Source organism: Temnothorax americanus, unplaced genomic scaffold (genome assembly GCF_048541705.1).
Source record: "Temnothorax americanus isolate GAGA-0224 unplaced genomic scaffold, ASM4854170v1 Scaffold40, whole genome shotgun sequence".
Classification (NCBI taxonomy): domain Eukaryota; kingdom Metazoa; phylum Arthropoda; class Insecta; order Hymenoptera; family Formicidae; genus Temnothorax; species Temnothorax americanus.
Genome location: NW_027509548.1, coordinates 753,238 through 777,677, shown reverse-complemented (window position 1 = coordinate 777,677; position 24,440 = coordinate 753,238). Strand labels below are relative to the sequence as shown.

The 24,440-nt window shown below is 39.3% G+C and overlaps 1 protein-coding gene and 1 long non-coding RNA gene across 3 annotated transcripts in view; both read left to right on the top strand.

Annotated features, from left to right (window-relative positions):
* The window catches only part of LOC143902849 (UDP-glucosyltransferase 2-like), a 153,046-nt gene extending 133,177 nt beyond the window's left edge, over positions 1-19,869 (top strand). The window contains exon 6 of one of the 2 annotated variants that reach the window (XM_077416030.1): positions 19,375-19,869. In XM_077416030.1, coding sequence (XP_077272156.1) covers positions 19,375-19,669 — 295 coding nt within the window. In that variant the 3' untranslated portion in view covers positions 19,670-19,869. Of the gene's footprint in view, positions 1-8,714 lie in introns of both variants that reach the window. The other variant, XM_077416032.1, reaches the window with a different exon arrangement.
* LOC143902854 (uncharacterized) lies at positions 1,866-3,079 on the top strand. The gene is made up of 3 exons (XR_013258511.1): positions 1,866-2,009; positions 2,482-2,568; positions 2,781-3,079. It is a non-coding gene; the product is annotated as an uncharacterized LOC143902854 (long non-coding RNA).
* Positions 19,870-24,440: the final 4,571 nt, after the last annotated feature.

The window sequence follows — 24,440 nt, the reverse complement described above, 5'->3', positions numbered from 1 at the left end:
TCCTTTTCCAGAAATGTCTCTGCTGTTTCCCTTATACATCTACTGTCTTCCTTTTGCAATCCTAGAGAATTACAAATTTGTTTCTTCTTTTCCTCTTATCTCTTATGCTTCTTTCGCTCTTCTTTACTAACTCTGTTACTCTTCCTACAATCTCTTCAATTTTGGCCCCCTTTTCGCCCACGACTATGTCTTCCTTTGATTGTTCCATCTTCCGCAGCCTAACCTCTAACTTATTCATTCTGTCCTCCAACTTTTTTCTTTTATGGTCCAACCTTCTTTTAATTTGCTCATTCTCTCTTTTATCCCTTTTATCTCCATCTTCATATCCTTCAACTCCGCATTTATTTTTCTCAAGATTGCCATCATCGAACCGTCTGTTTCATTCTTCTTCAGCACCATCCTATCTCCGTCTCCTTCTCTCTCCTCATCCTCGCGTCCGGTTCCTACTATTCGCTTATCCAAGCCTGGTGGCGTTCTTATCGTCTTGTTATCTCTCTTAAAGATGTCATTTCCATTCTGTTCTTCCTCCTTTCTTTTCCTCTTAGCTTTCTCCAATTTACATGCCATATCTTTTTCACAAAATCTAATATGCTGGTCGAATTCGCTCTTTCCCTCATTCTCAGTTCTATCTTTGAAAGTCTTTCTCTTCCTCTTTTCTTTTCTTTTGGAGCAACATGAGCTTTTTTATCCGTTATTTTCCTTTCTGACTTATCTACAATCTTATCTGCGCATCCATTCACATCCGCTATCAATTCGCTCTCGTCCATCTCGCTCGCCAATTCGCTGTACATCTCTATGCTCAATCTATCACGCCAATGAACTCGCTCAGCGAACGCCGCGCTGATTGGTTGGTTCTTATAAGAACCAATCACGTTCAACTATTCCCGAGCAGTTTAGCTTGCCGAACGCGCCCAGTGCCGCCACCTGCACTGTCTACGCAACGCAAATTTCGCTCTCTTTTGGAACGCACACGCAGCTCCTTCCCCCCTTCGCACCCTAACCTCGTGCTCTCACCTTTATCTTTAACACTCTTTTACTATAATATTCCTGGGATTTCAACTTCCGTTATTATCCTATCCTGATTCTCTATTATTCCTTCTACCTATCCAACTCTTTAACGCCCGCCACGTTTTCTATTACTGCCTACACTCTCATTCGCTCTCGCCGCCCCTCATCCACACGTACACACCACACTCGCTCCTCTAACCAAGTCCATATAATATTTATATATTGCTTTATATAAATATCCCACACAGCACATAATATTGCAGAAATGTTGCAGTAATATTGCAATATAGTGGAAATATTACGTATTACAATGAAATATTTCAGAAATATTACTGTGATGTATTACACGTTTTTAAATAATATTAAAATATTACAGTAATATTGCTGCAATATATTGTTGAAATATAATACTTTAAGTAGCAAAATAATGTCAATAGACATTTTAATGACATCTTATTGACGTCATTAAGACGTTATTAAGGTATCACACAATCATACGTATTGCACAGATAATATATACCAGTTAAAGAATTTTGGACTGAAAGAAAGAAAAATCTAAATAAAAAAATGTGATTAAATCAAAAGAAACTGACTTGTACTTTTGGGGAATAAAAGTGATTAAGATAAATTTTATAATTGGTGGTATTTAATTTTATAAACTTGTTATTTATTTTGTAATAATAAAAGGTAATTATATATACAATTAATTTTTAATTAAGAGCCAGTAAGTAAATTGATAATAAAATAAATGGATAAAATTTAAAATTTATATTTTTTATATAATCAATACTAAACTTTTCAAATTACGAGTTTGTCACACGGATAAACAGAACGTTTCTGAGTGCGTAAGTGGAAGAACGCTAGTGTGTGTGGCTATATGCGCTTGGTCGCAGCACCGACCCCCACCATTCCCGATCTTCTCTCGCTGTCTCTTGCATGGCTCCGTGGGATCACGCAATCACGTGTACGACACTGCACAGAAACAATCGTGTTAATTTCAGGTAATTTTTCTTTATTTAATAAATATTGTTTACACAAATATTTTTAAAAGTATTTTTGTATAATTATTACTAATATGTACATTGTATATATATATTTGGCGATTTGTCTTTAAATCCAAAAATAAGGATTACGTGGCATAATGGTCTGCAAAAACCACGTTAATATCATAAAAACCATTTCAATGATCATCTTAAAATATATATATTTGCCTTTATAACCTTATTGAACGAGTCTCTAATGAAATTATTTATTAAAGGATTCATACTTAAATCTTGAAGTTAACTTAACCTCAAAATTTTTAACAGTTTAATCCAACTGGAGCCCTTATTTGGAGATACGTGACAGAAATATGCCAATCCCAAATCTCCTAAAAAGCAGTTTAATCATTAATTAAATGATTTAACCATAATTATTTAACCATTTACATAATTTAATAATAATTATTGTTCTTATGCTATATATATGTTACAGTATTGCTTTCCATCAGTGGATGTTCATGCAGTCCAGAGCAGCACCAAGCAGTTTGATAAAAAAGCAAAAGATTTATTTATTAAATATGTAAGTAAGAAAAAGTTAAATTTGATATAAACCATACTTTCCAATTTTAATCGTCAATACTGAAAATCCAAAGTATACGTGTAACATCAACTACAGATTTTCAGTATATAGATACTGAATATGACAATACAGATTCATACTTAACCTACTTTTATGTTTAAAATATATAATTAGATGTAAATAATAATTACTGTTTTTGTATTATGTTGCAGTGTTACGTTGCTTTCCATCAGTGGAAGTTCACGCAGAGCAGCACCAAGCAGTTTGATTTTTATCAAACTCTTCTGAGCGACAGCTTCATTTTTATTATATACATAAGTAAGAAAAATTTAAACTTGGTATAAACTGCGTTCCAATATTTTAATATCCAGTACTGAAAATCTAAAGTGTATGTATAACATTAACCATAGATTTTTAGTATAGACAGTGAATATCGGAACACGTCATACTTAACCCCGTACTCTTATGTTTTAATATGTAATTATGTATGAAATAAACAGGGTGATTTTTATTTCGTGTGCCAATCATTTCCGCTATAATTATCTCAGAAAGTATTAATTTATTGGAAAAATGTTTCAGATAAAAGTTGGAAAGTTCAAGGAGGACCAATAGACAATTTTATTAGATTTTGAACCCGGGACCTGTGTTAAGCTTAATAGGATTCAAGTCAAATTATTTAAATAGAAACCCCCTTTTTATGGTATCATCTTTTTCTACTAATTAATATGAACAACTTTTATCTGAAACATTTTTTTATTTGCCTTATAATTTTTTAGATATTCAAGAAAAACTTGGTATTTTTTTCAATATTTAGCTTACAAGGTGGTTCTTTCGCGGACCCAGCTAGTCAAGTAACAGTCCATCATGAAGTAAGGTAAATGCACCTATTTGCGTCCATGCACCTATTTGCGTCCGAATCTGATTATAAAATAATAAAATCAATTAATATCCACACTTATTGATTCATGAAGAATATTTATTCCACTCTATAGACAATATTCTATAATTGCGTTTATTTTAAAATGTGTTTCATTGAAATTAAAAAAATATAACACGGTTTCAATGTTCATAGTGCGCGCCGTGAGTGACCATCTGTGTATACGCGTGCGCTGAGGGCAAATTCTTAGTAAATCGGACGGTGAAAGTGACTGTCATTTTTGTCGTTGTTGCGGATCCTGAGAAATAATTACGAGGTAAATCCAAGTGTTTTAAGCAATCCAGCTCCACAAGCTACTCAAAACGTGTGATTTCATCACACGAAAGGTCAGTAAATTATTAATTTCACACAATAGTAGCAAAGCAGCGCAACAACATCCTAATGTTCATGCGTGCGTCTGGTTGCTTCGAATATTCAAAGTAATTGAATCGTCAGTATATTCATGCTAAAAATTGTCGTGAATGATGCGAAAAATATAACTTTTTTGATGTGCACTGTTTTTTTCTGCGGCACAACCTATAAAGTAATATAAGTTTTATCAGAATATTTCAAGTCCACCATAACCTCTGAAGAGCGGACGCAAATGGGGGCCCTACATATTCTGTTTCTATTTGCGACCGAAAACATTCAATACATATTCGTTTTATCCATGACTATGACGGACGCAAAATAGTGCAGTCAAATCGTCTTACTAGTTTGCGTCCTGACGCAAAGGGGGCAACGCAATGGACGCGAATACGTTCGAAAACTAATCAGGCGGACGCAACGACGTACAATGATACCTTCGCGTAATTTTAGAATTTTCCGGTGCAATATGTAGCAATTTGTCAAAACAAAAGCTTTTTCCATAAAGAAATATATATTTTTCAATCAGTAATGATTTTTAATCAAATTGGATTAGATTATACTCGTTTATTGGTCTTTTATTCTGCTATAACCCTTACATGGACGCAAATAGGTGCATTTACCTTAATTGAAAACAAACATAGTGACAAACATTACACAACATCCCAATAATTATAATAATATAACATGATTTTACACGCACGATTTAATTGTATTTAATTATTTACTAATTAAAAAAATATCACAATAGTAGTGCGGTTGGACTCGATTTAGGTTAGGTCAGGCATGACAGTACGAGTAAAGCAATATGCGATTGGATCCACTACTTATTTAACCTCATATATCAGAGCAAAACATTCGGCAAGCCCTTATTTTCAAGGTATGTACGAAATCCGAAAACTTCAGGGAATATTTTAAGACATGAATAATGTATTATCATGTATTATTCGTTGAAAACCTCGGCCGTGGCGATTTGCATCATTATATCTTTCTCGTTCATTAGATGTAAACAAGGATAGAATGACAATGGCACGCTCCGCGAACGCACATTTAGAATGGACTTACTTCTTGTAAAGTGTCGGTAACCTTACTTGATTTTTTGTACACATGTCCCTTATTACTGTATATTTAACATATATCAAATTTAGGTACTTATCTAATACTTGTTCTCACGAAAGGACCACCTTACAATAGATGTTTGTCAATAAATGTTCGTCGGAGTGAAAAGTGGTACAGGACTTTTTTACTTGATTTGGTTTCAAGAATATACTGTTGCAATAGTATTCTAATTTCTTTAAATAATTGTGTACACATGAAAGCTTCAAGAAAATGTATACACAAATATTTAATGAAATTAGAGTATTATTGCAATAGCATATTCTTGAGACCATATCAAGTCAAAAAGTCTTGTATATTATATGTAACAATACTATTACAAATAATTCAATAAAATTTAATAAAAATTATTAAAATGTTATTCTAGCAAATTGCTAGGAATTATATATTCCTAGGTATAATATATTATACAAATATCACGCAAATATTATAGTAATATTACCGTAATATTATTGATATATTACTGATATATTACTGATATATTAGATATATTATTGATATATATATCAGTAATATTACTGATATATATCAGTAATATTACTGCAATATTTCTGATATATTTCATTGTAATATTGCAATGGAAAAAAAATATTGCTGCAATATTTCTGCAATATTATGTGTGCTGTGTGGAATATTAAACAAATATTTTAAAAGTAAAACAGCGGAAAAAAATGTTAACTATTTTATACAAAAGTTGTGCGCAGGGTCTGCAATTTTATTTCGACGCCCCTGCAAGAAGAGAGACAAACATAGGCCTCCCATATAGTACCTATCTTTCTACAGCGGGCGCGCGTTTACCCACAGAACATATATAATGAGAAGATCAAGCTCCGTGTTAAACGGAGGCAACACAAAATTGATAGTAGCGCTCAAAGTGGCTTGGCATGGTACTAGATAGTACTATATATATATATATATATATATATATATATATATATATATACATATGCCCTATATTTCATATTTCTAGACCTGGCTTATTTTAGCTAAACTTCTTGTACAGTCCATCTTTCTTTCTTTTCTTTTTACGTTGAAGAGAAAAAGAGAAAAAATGAAAATTACTAAAACGTAAATTACGATATCATAAGTTAGGTGCAGTTGAAAATAAAATACAAAGTTAATAAATATATAATAATATTTATTAAAGATTGACATGAATCGTAGATTCGAGGTGACATACCGATAACATATATTTGTCTAAATATGATTCGCACATATCGAGAATTCTTATAAGTATAACTGATAAATAAAACGAAAAAATAAAATTTTTTTTCTATAAAATAATATGATGAAAATAAACAGAAAATATGTGTTGCTCTGTTTTTGTTTGATATGCAACAATCTTATAATCTAAACGGTTTACCGCTTATATACTATATAAGCCACGCTATATGATAACATTAATTTTTAAAGATAAAAATACACGATAAAATAATATATATTAAAAGAAAATAAAATTTGCTTTGTGTCTTATTATTATATTAGATATCCTGGTAATAACTATGGTAAGAAACCAAAAGCACAAATCTGATTATTTGAAATAAAATACTAAAGTATTAATAATGTAGAGTTTTCTACTGGGAAAACTTGTAATAAAATATTGAAATCGAAAATGTGGTCATTTCGCTGAATCAAATTTTTTCGATTAAAGAAAAAGAGGCAGTAAGAGCCGGCGCGGGAAATAGGGCGCAAGTTACATATATTTCTTATCGTCAATACATAAAAAATAAAATAAAAAATTTGCGAACGTTTCGACCATTTTTTGTGGTCATCTTCAGCGCAATAAATTAGAAACGTGTAAATTAGAAACTATATTGTAACGCGGTCATTGGGCTATTGTATACTCGCACGTTGCACGTTCCTTTTTCCATGCGGTCGTTTTACCGCGCCGGCTCTTACTGCCTCTTTTCCTTTAATCGATTTAATCACGAGAGCCTTATAATTTTTAAATTCAAATTTTTTCATTTTCTTATGTCCGGAACTTAGAGTTTGTGATTGTACTTTACGGTCCTTAACATATTTAAATATTAAAAATGTTATAGCCTTATCAATAATCAAGCTATCACAGTGATGTACATCACAGAAATTACTAGTGTAATTGGAAAAGAATACAGCTTTAAAAGCCGATTCTAAATGGAACATATGCCCATTCTGATCTAAAAAAATGGTACAACCTATTATGCAAATTTTCGACTAGTGTAAGTACCCGATCGCTTGCATACGTTAAAGAGTCATTTTCTCCATGTTCTTTAAAAGATGTAAACAAGTGATGTTGACATTGCGTCAAAAACAAATCATCTCGGCAATTTGAACAATGTTCGTCTGGCAAATGCAATTTTTTAACGAGATAGCCGGATATGTATGAAAGGGCAAAACAGTCCTGAACATCTAACTGTTCGAAATTGATCCATTCAAGAGTTCGTGTCTCGATGTTCCTGAATAGTTCAGTTTCTTCGGGCGGTACATTTTCGGAGTTACTTTTTAAAAAACATCGAAAATTCTCCAAATTTTTAGAATTTTCTTCTTCGCAGTTTGCAAATTTGGATACTGGCGCAACCAAATTGTTCAAAACAACTGTTTTTAAAGCAGCAATTAATGAATTGGTGGCAGGTGGGGTTGGAATTTGATACACCATGTTGTCGTATCTCGCAAAACAAATTTTCAAGTGGATCCTGATTGAGATTTCGTAAATTTAAATATTCAAAACCAAGATTTTTAAGCTGTTTCTATAAATATATAACACTGCGATTTGTAATAACCCAGCCTTTCGTGAACTGATATTGTGTAGTGACATCTTTTTCAGTCTTTAAATTTATTAATTTCCAATCAGTAATTTCGGACAACAACTTGCTCCACAATTCCAAATAAGGCAAGTCATTTGTTAAAACGCGTCTATAGTTTTTGCCATCTTTCGCACGCTTGGTCCAACCATTTAACGAATCAAAAAAATTATCAATTAATTCGGCAAATTCTGCTGTTTCTAACGATTCGACAGGTAACGCTCCACTGATAGTGAATGCTTCAATTGATGAAGCGATAAAATGACTTAATTGTCGTGCAGCAATATTGATCTTCATTTTGACGAAGTTATCCTGAAATTTGAAATTTCTTGGATGCAATTTAATAAGTGTTTTATAATTTTTTGTTTGATCTAAATCAAAAACCTATCAAATGTATTGAAATTTTGCCGTCTTATTAGGCCTAAATCTAATTTTACATTGTAGTAGAGCGTTTCGGGTACATTTCAATAAGTGAAGAACATCAAAAATTGTCACTATTGTCTCGTTATTGACTACAAATGTATAGGGAGTACAATAAGTACAATGTATTTGTTCTTTGAAAATGCAAATATTATGACAAATTACAAAAAAGTAGCATTATTATTAATCTATCCATTTTACAAATATGAGTCGCAGTAAAAAAACAATAGCAATTCGTAAAATTAAATGGTGTTATTGTATTAGGCAGAAAAGAAGTTGATGTTGTAACAAAAAATTATTGAATATGTAGCATTTGGATAATTTATTATTCTATCAACTTAAATTTGAGAACAAAAGTTGAAATGCAATACAGCCACCTAAATAAAGATTATGACATGCGTTATTTCTACATTACGGGTAACGTGATTTTTTGAATTTGTTGTTCAAACAAATTTTCAGCAACAAATTCACCGATGTTCAAGCATTTGATTATTGAAATGAATTTTTGGATTACTCAGATGTAATTTAAAGTCAAAACCATGTTTCAGATCGCTGGCGCCTATTTGTTACTGTTCGAGATTTCGTTAACGTTGCGCCGTCCGATCAGATGGCAGCATCGATCGGGTAACGACGCTCGATCACCGCGGCAGCTCGCGCCCGCACGGACACGCTCATCGAATCATCGCCAACGTCTTCCTCGCTTTGGTGAAAATGGCCGCGCGGTGACTAGACGCATAACGTGTGCTCTGTACGGTTTGATCATTGACTTCGGTTAATTGTGCACATCGCAGGTTTCACGCTGTTTTAGATCGTATCATAAACTGTGAAATAGACCGCTCATCAACTCTGGTGCCTCAACACGACGACTCAAGCTCACACGAGCGCGAGTGACGACCGTCACGTATCTCACCGGCTCACGGGCGACTCACCACACGAGGAGGGCAATTGATATAATTGTCGCTCGCCTGCAACGATCGTACAAAGACTTCTCTTTTATACACCGCTCATCAATTCTCAGGTCAGACTGTAACAATTTCGATGCATTAAAGACGGCTCAGACTATGGTCTAAGTTACACAAAATAAAGTGCATAATTAGTTAACACCTTCCACGCGCGTCCTTCTCATCCTGCTCCCATCGTCGGGATTAATCAGCAATTTTGCGATTATTTGGTCCTTCGAGCCGGATGCGTGGAACTTAAAGTGTAGCTCGGACACATATCATGTGAACAGGGCATGCCTTTCACGACATGCCACGTGGACATTATCGCGCGCTTCCACGAGTGAAGTACAGACATTCTCACGCGCGCTCGCGAGTGTTACCAAAACATGCTCACGCGCTCCCGCGAGTGAAAGTAGACTTTTTTACGTGCTCAATACATGACATTGTAGACTCTCGATTTGCGTAGTGTTGCTCTACCGTGTTTCTCGAACGTTCTCGCCTTGTGCAGTAGTTCTCACACGTGTCTCGACATTTCTCAGGTCTCTCGTCGGGCGCAGCTCATTGACGTCTCATCATGCCGGATCCCGCCAAAGACCGCAACGGACGGCAAGACCCCGCCATTGCTCGAGCTGCCGGACGACAAGCGCACTTCAGATCGCCAGGCCTCACCGGTGCGCTTGTCTGCGGAACTCACGTTAAAGGTGCAGACACAAATGAACCGCATCGCGACAGTGCGGAAAATCGGCGAGACGTTGCCATCGACTCCAGATGACACGTCAGTGGATGAAATCCTGCAGATCTCGATCCAGCTCGAGGAAGTGCACAAAGCATTCCTCGAGGAACACGCCTATTTCGAGGTCTCATAGCCGGCGGCGCTCATCTCTCACGAGTACTTCTCAAAAAACGCCTTTGCCGTGGAGGCGGAAAAGTGTATGACGGCTCGTCGCGCTCTGACAAAGCTCAAGGGCGCATTGGCGGAAAATATCGCTCCAACGGCAGCTCCTGTAGCGGCGCAGCCCTCACAATCACAGCAGAGATTACCGGACATCAGCATCCCGTCCTTCAAGGGCGTGTACGAGGTATGGCCTACGTATCGCGATCTCTTCAAGGCGGTTATTTATGACAGCTAACGGCTCACAGACGTGGAGAAACTCTACTATCTGCGGCTCTTACTGGAAGGCCCACCTGCTCAGCTCATTTCCGGTTTGCCTCTCACCGGCGACTCGTTCAAACCATCCTGGGAAATGCTCGTCGATCGCTACGAGAACAAACGTCTGCTCATTCAATCTTACCTGGACCAGCTCTTTGCCAGCTCAACACCGGTGCAGAAGAACGCCGCGGCACTGGACAAGCTGCTCAATACGTTTAAGGAGGGCATCAAGGGCCTCCGATCCTTAGGCGTCTCGCAGGATCTGGGCGACTGCGTCCTGGTTGTACCAATTGTCTAGGCAGCTGGATCGCCAAACCAAAGAGCAGTGGGAGACATCGTTGGACGCCGCGCGCGAATATCCGCGATTCGAGAAACTCGAGCAATTTCTCACTTCGCGAGCACGAGCACTCAAGATGATCGAGTCAACGGCCAGCTCAGGAAGCTCGGCAGGGGCTGCGTCAACAACACGGCGCTCCTCGACGGCTCATCATGCGGCAGCTCAACCGGCACGCACCAATACATCAGACGGCTCAACGGAGTACCCGTGCGACTGCTGTAACGGCACGCACTTCGTGTTGATGTGCCTTAAGTTCAGGGAACTCTCACCGGGCGATCGACAGAAGCTAGTCATCTCACGGAGGCTGTGCTTCAACTGCCTCGGCCGTCACAACGTTCGCTCATGCAAGAGCTCACGGGGGTGCAAGAAGTGCACTCATCGACATCATACGATGCTGCATGAGGCACACCAGACCGACTCATCATCGAAGCCAACCACCAGCTCAGCCTCAGTACCCCAATAGGACATCGGTGCAATCGTCGCTCACTCATCTTTGGCTCGCTCATCACACTCAACATTACTCGCCACGGCCCTGGCTCAGATCAGCTCATCGGTTAATACTCAGCACGTACGGCTTCTCATTGATACAGGTTCAGAACTTACTTTTGTCTCTGAAGCACTCATTCGTCAGCTCAACATTCCTCGTCATCATTCTGTCATTCTCATCACCGGAATTGGTGGCGGAAAGTCCACGCAAACTCGAGGAGTTGCATTACTCAAGCTCCGCTCACTTCGCTCAAGATCAGACATCATTATTCAAGCTCACATTCTGCAGACGTTAACAAACATTCTGCCATTATTCAACGCTGCACCACAGGAATGGCCGCATCTCACCAAGTTAACCTTGGCTGATCCAGATTTTCTGACACCACGGCCAGTGGATATTATCATTGGGGCTGACTCTTATGGGCAGATCATCAAGCCCAACATCATCAAACAAGATACATAGATGCCAATTGCGCAGCTCTCAATTTTCGGATGGCTCGTTCTCGGACCTGTCGACACATCATCATCGGCATTTGCTACAGTGCATCATGCATCGGTTCAGGAGAGGGAAGATGTTCTCGACGAGTTACTGTCGAGATTTTGGACACAGAAAGAAGTGCCTGCGAGCAACAATCTTGAGCTTATTCCTGACGAACAAAAATGTGAAGAACATTTCAAGAGTACTGTCTCACGAAATTCAACAGGTCGATACACAGTTCGACTTCCACTAAAATTATTACCTGATACTCTCGGCGACTCGTATCTCACCGCGCATCGATGTTTGAAAAGCTTACAAAGAAGATTCTCCCGAGATGACAACTATCGACGTCTGTATCACCAATTCATGACAGAATATCGAGATCTCAATCACATGAAGAAGGCTTCACCCGTTTCCAGTCAGCACACGCAATATTATTTGCCACATCACGGAGTGCTCAAACCAGACAGCGCAACCACGAAATTACGTGTGGTATTTAATGGCTCGAGCGCATCTACATTTGGCCGCTCCCTTAATGATATCATGCACACGGGAGCCAAGTTGCATTTAGACGTCACCGATGTCTTGCTCTGGATTCGACAATTTCGACATCTAGTTGCCACGGACATCACCAAGATGTATAGACAGATCAACGTGCATGAAGATGACTGGAACTTACAACGGATTCTATGGAGCGATGAACGGCTCAATGAAATGGCATATTATCTAACCACGGTCACGTATGATACCAAGGCTGCCCCGTTCTTGGCAGTACGAACGCTGCTACAACTGGTGGAGGACGAAGGCCACAATTTTCCCCTTGCAGTGCCGTCCATTTTTCAAGGTCGATACGTCGACGACAGTTTTGGAGGCGCTGACACGGTCCAACAGCTAATTCAAATTGCATTGCAACTGAAGAACTTGTGCATGGCGGGCGGTTTTCCATTGGCCAAGTGGCACGCGACTCATCCAGACGTGTTCACTGCGGTTCAAGCAGAGAAAGACCAGGGCTCACAAATCACATTTGACGATTGCGTAACCAAAATACTCGGATTACGATGGCTTCCTCAAGAAGATTCATTCGCATTCTCAACAAGGATCTCGTTGCATACCGCTCATCTCACCAAACGCCTCGTTTTATCTGAAGTGGCTCAGATATTCGATCCACTAGGTTTTGCATCACCAGTCGTGATCAAGGCGAAGATGCTCTTGTAGGAGCTTTGGCTTCATAAGCTCCAATGGGATGAACCACTGCCATCCCAGCTCTCATCACGGTGGCTCATCATCAGAAAGGAACTCACCAGCTTGCGCAAGATCTCAATACCTCGGTGGTATAACACATGGAGTACATCGTCAGTGGAATTTCACGGCTTTTCTGATGCTTCTCAACTGGCAATGGCTGCAGTCGTATTTATCACCATCCACGGCTCAAATGGCGCCACGATCTCATTGGTGTGCTCCAAAACCAAGGTAGCACCGCTCAAACGGCTCACCATCCCGAGACTTGAACTCACCGCAGCACTGCTGCTCTCAAGGCATGCAATACGTTCAAGCCACCTTGAAGTTGAACGTCACAGCAACTCACCTGTGGACGGACTCTGTTGTGACACTCACGTGGATCAAATCTCATGCATCGCGCTGGAAGGATTTCGTGAGAAACCGAGTTTCTCAAATTCAAGAGCAATGTGCGAACGCACATTGAAAATACGTACCAGGAACGTCCAACCCAGCCGACTGCGCATCACGAGGATTAAGTACTGCTCAACTCTAAAGCCACTCATTATGGTGGACGGGACCACCGTGGATACTCACCCCTGAAGCTTGGCCATCTCAACCCGCGCTTTCGGACGAGTTGAGCGCGCATGAGGCTCGTCCTGGCATTACGTTACATGCGGCCGCATCTCAACCGGACTATCACTGGGACCTGATATATCGGTACTCAACTCTCAACAAGTTATTGAAAATAACAGCTCTTTGTTTCAGATTCATATCGCTTCTGGGAAGGCGCCGACGCACGCCACTGGACTTACACTCAGCTTTCGAGGAGGCCAGATTGTTCTGGATTAAGGCTACTCAAGCGGCATACTTCACGCACGAGATCAAGATGCTCACGGCCAACTTGAGACTACCAACTGCTCACGCATTCAGTCGATAGACTGCGTATATAGACGCTCAAGGGATCATCCGAGTTGGCGGCCGCCTTAACCAATCAGCACTAGCTCAAGACAACAAGCATCAGGCGATTTTGCTTCGCCAATCACGGCTCTCGACCCTGATCATTGCACACGCCTATCTGCGTACCTTGCATGGAGGAACACAGCTAACATTGGCTCATGCCAGGAAAAATTACTGGATCATCGGCGGACGGGCTCCGGTGAAGTCTCATATTTTACGGTGTGTCGTGTGTGCTCGGCAGAGGGGGATCCGTGTTCATCAACTGATGGGCTAACTACCTCTCTCTCGGGTTACGCCGTCACGTCCGTTTACTCATACAGGAGTTGACTATGCCGAACCGCTCACCATCAAAACATGGAAAGGACGAGGTGCGAAAACATATAAGGGATGGATCTGTGTGTTCGTCTGCTTTTCCACCTCCGCAATTCACCTCAAAGTAGTCAGTGACTACTCATCAGAAGGATTCATCGCAGCCTTCCGAAGATTCTCAGCAAGAAGGGGAATTGCTCAGACCATATACTCGGACTGCGGGACAACATTCATTAGAGCAGACGCCGCGCTCAAGAAAATGTTCATCCAGAGTTCACAAGAACATCAACGAATCGCTCAAATTCTACAACAGTATTGCACCAGATGGGAGTTCAACCCACCAGGCGCTTCACACATGGGGGGCAAGTGGGAGGCGGTGGTGAAATCCGTCAAGTTTCATCTGAAACGTACTATCGGAGAGACTCTACTCACGACGGAAGAACTCACAACGTTGCTTACGCAATTCGAGGCCATTTTCAACTCACGGCCCTTAGAACCGCTGAGTGACGACCCGGAAGACGTCTCAGCGCTCACACCAGGTCATTTCCTCATTGGAGGTCCACTCACTACCATACCCGAGCCATCTCTGATTGACCTAGCAACCTCACGACTATCTCGATGGCAGCTCATCCAGCAGCGTGTTCAACATTTTTGGGCACAATGGTCGGCTCATTATTTGCAACGCCAGCAGGCGATATCCAAGTGGCATCATCCTAACAACAACATCAAGGTGGGGTCCATCCTGCTGCTCACCGACGAACGCTCTCCACATTGCAAATGGCCACTCGCCAGAGTAACAGCTTTGCACCCCGGCAAAGATGGACTCACCAGGGTGGTTACCCTCAAGACGGCCACCACGACACTCACTCGGCCAAGTGCCAAGCTTGCGATTCTACCCATCGCAACCGAATGAAGGATCAAGAGTAAGGAATCATCAACAAGGTTGCTGATGGCGGGCGGAATGTTCGAGATTCCGTTAACGTTGCGCCGTCCGATCAGATGGCAGCATCGATCGGGTAACGACGTTCGATCACCGCGGCAGCTCGCGCCCGCACGGGCGCGCTCATCGCCAACGTCTTCCTCGCTTTGGTGAAAATGGCCGCGCGGTGACTAGACGCATAACGTGTGCTCTGTACAGTTTGATCATTGACTTCAGTTAATCGTGCACATCGCAGTGCTCACGCTGTTTTAGATCGTATCATAAACTGTGAAATAGACCGCTCATTAACTCTGGTGCGTCAACACGACGACTCAAGCTCACACGAGCGCGAGTGCCGACCGCCACGTGTCTCACCGGCTCACGGGCGACTCACCACACGAGGAGGGCAATTGATATAATTGTCGTTTGCCTGCAACGATCATACAAAGACTTCTCTTTTATACACCGCTCATCGATTCTCAGGTCAGACTGTAACAATTTCGATGCATTAAAGACGGCTCAGACTATGGTCTGAGTTACACAAAATAATGTGCATAATTAGTTAACACCTTCCACGCGCGTCCTTCTCATCCCGCTCCCATTGTCGGGATTAATCAGCAATTTCGCGAACAGTTACAGACGACTATTTTTTTTATTATAAACAAAAGAAACGTAGAAAAATTGTTTCCGAAAATAAATTTTCCAAATCAATATTCATAAACTACATGAATTGACAAAGATTCCCTGAAAATTTCATGCCTCTATCATTAAAACTCGAAAACTTATGGAATTTTGAACAATTAAAAAAAAAACAATTTTTTAATCGAAAATATTGAAAATCGCTGGTAGCGTCCTCTAAAACTTGTTCGATTTTGCTCAGTTTTTGAAGAAAATTCTTTTTTTAGGTAAGCTTGGATATTTTGGAGTGATTCGCGAAAAATAAAAAAAAAGAGTTTTTTTCAATCACCCTAGTGTCACATAAATGTTGTACATAATTATTTTTTATTATATTATGTAAATATAACTTACATAAAATAACTGCACCGTTGAAACCATTCTATTGACATGGCAAAAACGTTTTTTTTCCACAAAAAGATTTCTTTCCATGTCAGATTTGACCTTTCTACATATTTTATGATAAAGATAACTGAAATTAAATAGAATTAGAGAATTATTTGAAAACAGTCATATTATTGACACTGGTCAATGTATGTAAAGTACAGTTAAATATAATGTTTACTTACTTAAAGAAGCAAGGAGCCGTCGAACACGAACGTTCAAGTTATGTGGCATGACAACGACACGCACACCGACTGCAAGACGATCACGGTCGACTCCGACAAGACGGCGCAGGATTGCGTGAGCAAGGCAATGTTATTGTGAGATCTTCAAGCTTCTTCAGGACTAAAGATAGCTGAAATTAAATAGAATTAGAGAATTAGTTGAAAACAGTCATATTATTGACACTGGTCAATGTATGCAAAGTACAGTTAAATATAATGTTTACTTACTTAAAGAAGCAAGGAGCCGTCAACACGAACGTTTAAGTTATGTGCCATGACAACGACACGCACACCGACTGCAAGACGATCACGGTCGACTCCGACAAGACGGCGCAGGATTGCGTGAGCAAAGCAATGTTATTGTGGGATCTTCAAGCTTTTTCAGGACCTTTTCAGCTTTGGGCCCGAACGTTCCCGGACGAGCCGCCGTATCCATTGATAGGCAGAACGACCATTCGCGTGAAGATGTCGCGTCAACGACACATGCTATCGACAGAGGAGGTTTCGATCTGGTGCACATCAACAATAGCGGCGTCGATTTATGTCATTTCATCCTCAGAGTGATGAAAACACCCACGAAAAAGAAAATTGGTCGAAAATAACCGGTCTATTGCGTCGCTCACTATCGTTGAATCCGCATTTCTTCCATAGTGGGGGGTGGGGGCCTTACCCTCCACCATCCGTTTTGCACTGTGGAACGAAATATTGTTGTGAGCCATGGTAATATTAATGTTTTTTGTTTTTTCAAATAGGGGGCAACCTCTAAACGTTGATTTATGTTGACCCCCGCAGTTACAGCAACGTGTCTCCTTGTCACATTGACCATGAGACTCCTCTCCACAGACAATGCAGCGAGTTTTGCTCTTACATGCCAATTTAGTATGTCCAAACCTGAAGCAGTTGAAACATTGACGAACCTGGGGCACATATGAACGGACCCTAAGGTTAACTCCATTGGAGAAAATGACCAGATCTCGAACACATTTATCCTTAAAAGATATGGCAATATTGTCCGTGGCAGTCAGCACAGTCATTTTATTGACTGGGTCCCACCTCCTCCGATACATACGCTCTAAGCTCAGTATCTTAGATCTTTCTCGGATAGCCGACCACAGTTCAGGAATTGATGAAGGCCAATCTGAAATCACGCTTCTGCAGACAATGGAGCGTTGCTCTAGATTAGCCTTAAGCTTTATAGGATCCTTAAGCCCATCTATCCTATCGAGAGCAGAATTAGTATCTATAATACAAAGTTTTTAAAAATAGACTCCGCTGAGAAATGGTTGACCACATAGTGACCGAAGAGAGACAGATCTGAAAATCGTTTAGAATCATCCATATTTTTATTAGATTCTTACCTTTTTTTGTTGTGGTCTGATCAGGGGGAAGACGCAAGGTTATATTCGCTTTACCTTTATAGTCGTCGTCGAATCTTACATATCTTCGAATTTCAGGCGAGGCGTCATTGTTTTGATCACGAGCCTTTAGGGTGGATCCACATACAATATAAGCTTCCTTGACTATGTCATCAGGTACATACATTATTTACGTTATAATCACGTGAGTCGGCAGGCACATTCGTGTTTGTCACATCAGCAACATGTGCTTCATGCGTGTTAATCAGAGGAGGTGGGAGGGAGGCGCTTCTTCATTAGCGGACTCTACATTGCACAATGACCCATTATTATTTTCCCAAGCTGGATCATGAGAATTCTCGATATTGTCATTTTCGTCGACATCCATGTTGTCGTGGGGAGCACACGATTGTCCGTATCCGGGTTGATGTTGCGGCGTTTTGAGAGTTCCTCGTCCCTTTGTTTCTTAGCGGATTTTTGTCTACGATTTTTCGTTTCTTGCCAATTCGTTTCCAATGGGACGTTCCCTGTGAACCTATCAAAATCTTCCTCGGATATATTTGTTCTCAGTCTCTTTTTTGGAGCATGTCGAGAGTCGTTGGCCGGGCAGAGGCCATCACGTGTCAGCTGCGTGTCGTCCTGCGTAGATGCCATACGCTGTTTCAGCTAAAGCGGAATTAATTACTGCTCCCCTTCTGAGAGGGGAGCAACTGAAAAGGAGACAATTAAATATACCCTCCCGAGAAAGATAAGGATTATAGCCCTCCGTGACTTTAAACTATTTCGCCACGAAACTGATAAGACAGAAAACAAGCAAAGTAAAGCAAGCGCGCTATCACACACGTCCGTCTCGTGTCACGGCTCGAGCCGAACTCCCACCGTTGAATAGAGGTTATAACATATCTTTTTTGGCAGTTGTATAAATATATTTACTATCGTGGAATTCTAGAAATTGTGACGTATATTTTTTCTATTTTAGTATATTTTATTCTTTACCGGCGTGATCATATTTATGGTTATATCACCAACTTTCGTCAAATTTGTGACTTTGCTCTGATATTTTCAGTAAGTTTATAGCAACGGTTAAATGAGAAAAAACTTTAAGGAATAATTAATTTTAATGTATGCTAATTTTTACGTACTAAATCATTCATATTTGTCACTATAGTAACAATAGTTGTTTTTGTTACTTCAAATTACTGCGAGAACCACCTTAACCCTTAGTTACCTTACGTTTTTATACCCCGATATTACCTCACCAGGGTCTGAGAGACCCCTGCCGTTTTCTTTAGCTTGTACCTTTAAGACAAATGTACCAATTTGAAGTCTTTTTTTTTAATCGAAGCGTTTTTTAAAGATTTACAAGACTGTGCAAGTTAGATTATTCCAAGTTAAAAAATGTAAAAGTTATTTAAAAAAAAAGAAAGACGTGTTTTTCTGGAAAAAGCGAAAAAGATTGCTTTTTTTCAAGTTGACGTAGTACTGACTAAAAAAAGATACAAGGGTTTTATGAACGTTTTAAAGACCCTGCACGTTTTAACAATGTGCAGGGTCTCTTAGACCCAGGTGAGGTAACTGAGGGTTAATATACAAAGTATAATTGATTTACAAATTCCTGTAAAAACAATTGCTTATAAGATAATAAATTATAAAATTTGGCTTTTCTGTTTATGTGTCTTGTAATATATTTGGCTTCTCCTTTAATTAAGATGTGTTCCTTTATTAAAACGTAATTTTTTTATTACATCATTAATAGTCAAACTTTTTTTGTACAGTTATACGAAAAACATGAAACGATTATCCAGCGAATTCCGGGATCGGCCAATACCGCCATTAGATTTAGCTATTTGGGGCATTGAATACACCGTTCGCCATCCAAATGGAACTTTAGTGACGCCGCTGAGATCTCAGAGCTGGGTGGAACAAAATCTGATTGATGTTTACGCATTTTTGTTTCTTAGTTTCTTCATAATATTGTTAAGTATATTCTTTGTAATAAAGCTATTGATTAATTTTTATTATAATTATATGTACATTGCATCTAATTTACGCAAGAGTAAACAAGCGTAAGTCGTAGAAACATTAACAAACTTTGCGTGCAGTTGCTGCATGTTAATGTAAAGAAGTGAATATAACTTGAATATAGAAAATGTCATAATATAATTGCATTGATATTGTAATTAATATTAAGTTATGTTATACTAAATTGTAAAATAAAAATGATATCATGGTAAATATTAAAAAACATTTAATAAAATATTTTTCATGTATGTATAAAGAAGCTTCTTTCTGACAGTAAATAAAATAACACACTACTGTTTAGCAAAATATTTATTGAAACATTTACGCAGATATAAATATTTTTCAGAATTCTTTGAATGTAAGGGGACATATACAGTAGCGGCGGAAAGTATTTTGACAAGCACAATTTATAGAAAATAAATGTTTATTTCTGAAACAAAGTTATAATATGTGTCCAAAAGCAACAATGCCTCTTAGTAGAAATGAAAAAAAAAATATAACATTTATAAACGAAAACTACGTTTTTTTTTGCATTTTTTAAACAAATGTGGAAAGAAAGTATTTTGACAACACCATTATCTGTTGAAATTTTTAAACAAAGCCTGTAATTAACCATCAAAAATTAATTTGACTGCATCAGAAGCTTTAATATTTAGTGGCAAAGCCCTTAGATTTAATCACAGCCGCACATCTTGCCGGCATAGAGTCAATAAGTTTGGTGATCACACTTAATGGTATTTCCTTCTATTCTTCTGCAAGACAGGCCATCAAATCTTGTTTTCTGGAGAATTTTCTTTTTCTAATCCGTCTATCTAACTCTTCCCATAAATGTTCTATTGGATTTAGATCGGGACTTTGACTTGGCCACTCTAGAACTTTAATCTTCTTAGATGTAAAGAACTCTTTTACATGTGCAGAGGTATGTTTTGGATCGTTATCCTGCTGAAAAATCCAGTTTCTGACAAGGTTATGCTTAGCATAAGGGAGCATGTAATTCTGCAGTATTTCACAGTAACAAAATCGGTCCATGATGCTCTTCACTTCGACTACCGGACCGACTCCTGAATAAGAGAAGCAGCCCCAAACCATGACATGGCCACCACCGTGCTTAACAGTCGGTACTTGATACTTGGGGTCATCTCTTTTGTTTGGAGGTCGTCTAACATACCTTATGCCATCAGATGAGAACATATTGAACTTATTTTCGTCGTTCCACAGTACACGAGCCCACTCCTTACTAGTCCAGTTCTTGTGTTTTTGGGCAAATTTGAGACGCGCCTTTCTGTTCTTCGCGGATATTATAAATGGCTTTTTGGAAGGACGTCTGCCAAACAAATTTGCGTTGCGAAGGTATTGTTTTACAGTGGTTAAACTGATGTTAAGACTGTGATTCTCATTTAAATCTCTCTTAATGTCAACTGCTGTCAGACGTGGGTTAGCGACACTCATGCGGCGGATAATTCTAGATACCCTGTCAGTAAGTTTTGGCGGTCGACCCGATCTTTGTTTGTTGCTAACCGAGCCTGTGGACTGCTGTTTACGGTTCCAAACCGAAATTATTTGTCTGCTCAGATTAAAATTCCTCGCTACTTGAGCTTGAGATTGTCCATTTTTCAATGCTGCAATAACAGCCAATTTTATGTCGTTGGAGTATTCCTTTTGTTTTGGCATAGCTCCTGAACGTAAACAAAACATAAAATAAGCAAAAACCGTGAATAAAGTAACTTACGTGAGCCCCTGCGTGTCGCTCTTAAACGAAACCCACTGTGTCAAAATACTTTTCGACTTACAGATTAAAGATAATAGCGGCACCTCGGAAATGAAACATCGACCCGATCAAAACTGATGTTGTCGCCGCTGCAGACTGCGGAAAAGTGTTTACTAACAACAATTTCTACTACGCAGCGCGTACGGTGTGCGCTCTACCGGCAATAAACGCTTTGTCAAAATACTTTTCGCCGCTACTGTATGTCCGTTTGTTTAAACAATTAAGTATGATCATTGATACGAAACGAAAAATATATATTCTTGCAAAAAACCACCCACGCCGTTTAAAAATCAGTTTAGTTATAGGAAGTCAAGAAATTCCATTCTAAAATAAAATTCTATCATGCGTTAAATTTTTGTTTTCTAATGTCAATAGGTTTTTCATAAGTGCAAGAGATGTGGAGGAGATGCAAAGGTCAAGTTAGACCTTTCCAAGAAGAATTCGTTTTTGAAATGGAATTGTATGATTCTTTTTTTACATAATATAATTCTTCTAGTTATTCTGCATGTACAGGGTGTCCTTCGAGAAATTAGGTACTAAAATTATTTAGCTTTTATTCTATAACTCATACGGGTATCGACAAAAATAAAACTGCGTTGAATAGAAGACATTTGGCAATTTTATTTTAGTATACTATGATGAAAAATTTTTACTTAATTTTATTTGATTTTGTAGAAAATAGCAAAAATCAGACATTCTAAAGATTATACATTGGCAATGGAAAAAAAGGCCAACAATCGAGCAAAACAGTATGTCAAATCAACAGTTTATTTAATAATATATACAAGTGACGGTGCGTTTCGAATACACAGTGTCTTCTTCAGCCGACTCTGTCATTAGTATTTAAGACACAAAGGAGCTAACATCGACCGTGAGAGCGCGAAACATCGGACCACGACTTAATTTTGCAACTGTAAGTCCTTACGGTGATTAATTTAAACAACCGCCTCGACAACCGCACAAGCTTTCTCCCGTTTTTCTTATATAATGTATGTAGTTGTTCAGGGACAACATCGAAATCGACTTCAAGAGGATACAATCTTTGTACCGGACGCACTAATTGACCAGACGCAGTAGTTAAGCGCACTACTCTAATGACTCCGTCTTTTCCCGGAAAAGTCTCCATCACTCGGCCTAGAGGCCAATCCAATCGCTTAGTACAATTATTTCCTATCAATAAAATCGCAATCAAGTACTCCGATCTCGCGGATCTCTTGTAAGAACATATTAAAAGTGATAAGATTGAGAACTCTAGGATCTTCGGATAAATACGTCAAAGGTCTCGCATAAATAATTGATTCGCAATCGCATAAGACAGTCGACATCTCTTCATACTCTAAGCACGCTTTCCCTAGTATTTTACGCAAAATTCGTTTCAAGATTTGAATTAGACGCTCCCACCAACCTCCCCACCAAGGGGCGCTTGGTGGATTAAATTTCCACTCAATTTTCTGCACATGACAAAGTTCTGTGACTTTATTCCAGTCACTGCGCTTCAATAAATTACTACAACCCTCAAAATTGGTCCCATTGTCACTGTAATACGTTACTCGGCCGACCTCTTCGGACTACGAACCTGCGAAAAGCTTCCATTTTATCAGTCGACAAAGAAGTCACAAGCTCGAAATGCACAGCACGATATACAGCGCACGTAAAAATACAGATCCACGCTTTCATGTTCCTCTTCAGATACACGGGCCCCGCGAAATCAATTCCCGTTACTTCAAATACCCGAGCATCACGTACGCGGTTCATAGGCAAAGGAGCCTGCGTAGCATCTAAACATCTAGCGCACTGTCGTGTACAGATTACACATTTTTTTACAACAGATCTCGCAACTTTACGTGGATTATCCAGTATTCTTTCCGTAAGTGACTAAGTATTGCATTGACATTGCTATGTTCCAAACGCTTATGAGTTTCAGTTATTAATAATCTAGTTATGGGATTCTCGCCTAGAGCAAAATTACTGGATAACGGAACAAATAAACATCATCACGTTGCAGTATCTTAGATTTCATACGTATCAATTCGTCAGCCATAACAGCATTCATTGTTCTAAGTTTTACATTGTTAATTCCATCAAATGAATCTCTCTGTGAAATTTGTAAAACCGTCTTTTCCGCATTTTTTCGTTCATCAAAAGTTAAACTCCCACCATGTCTTTCCCAGTCGGGCCATCTAGTATAACTGATAAATCGATTAAACCATGCAATCGCGCCTATCATTGTGTTGAACTTTGAAACTCTCGGAACATAAAAGGGTTCAACTTTTACATCATGACTAACATTAGACATTACCGAAATAATCTCAGTCTCATTTATCGGAGTTTTTAATACTGCGGTTTTATGGATCTCACTTTTAATCTCGTCTTCTTGGTAGGTGACATTCGACATAGGCCACTCTGATGAATCTCTTTTAAGCCAGCTTGGCCCGTCCCACCAGTTAACTTTTATGAGAGTGCTCAAATCACACCCACGCGATGGCAGATCTGCGGGATTTTGATCTCCAGGAACATGTCTCCATGAATCAATTTTCGAAAAACTTCTTATTTCTTTAACTCGATTTTCAACAAAGGGTGCCCAAGGACAATTTTTTTGAATCCAATATAAGACTGTACTAGAATCACACCAATACTTTTCTATCTTCCATCCTCAGTGAATTTAGGTTAGAGTCGGCTAATCTCGTGCCCGTACAAGCGGCCAGTAACTCGAGTCTAGGAGTTGTAACTGGTGAAACTGGAGCCACCCTAGCTTTAGCTGCAACCAAAGTAACATTTACATGAGAGTCGTACTCTATGCGGGCATACATCACAGTTGCATACGCTTTTTTACTTGCATCGCAAAATACATGGAAGGTAACATTAACTCCTGGATCTGAAGAGCAAAAGGCCCATCGAGGAAAATGTAACTAGTGACGATAGACTTTTCAGCCATTTTTTAAACTCATTTTGAATTTCCTCGCTCAATTCCTCATCCCACTTCACTTTTGAGATCCAAGTTTTCTGCAATAAAAGTTTAGGACATATCATAACAGGGCAAACAAATTCCAT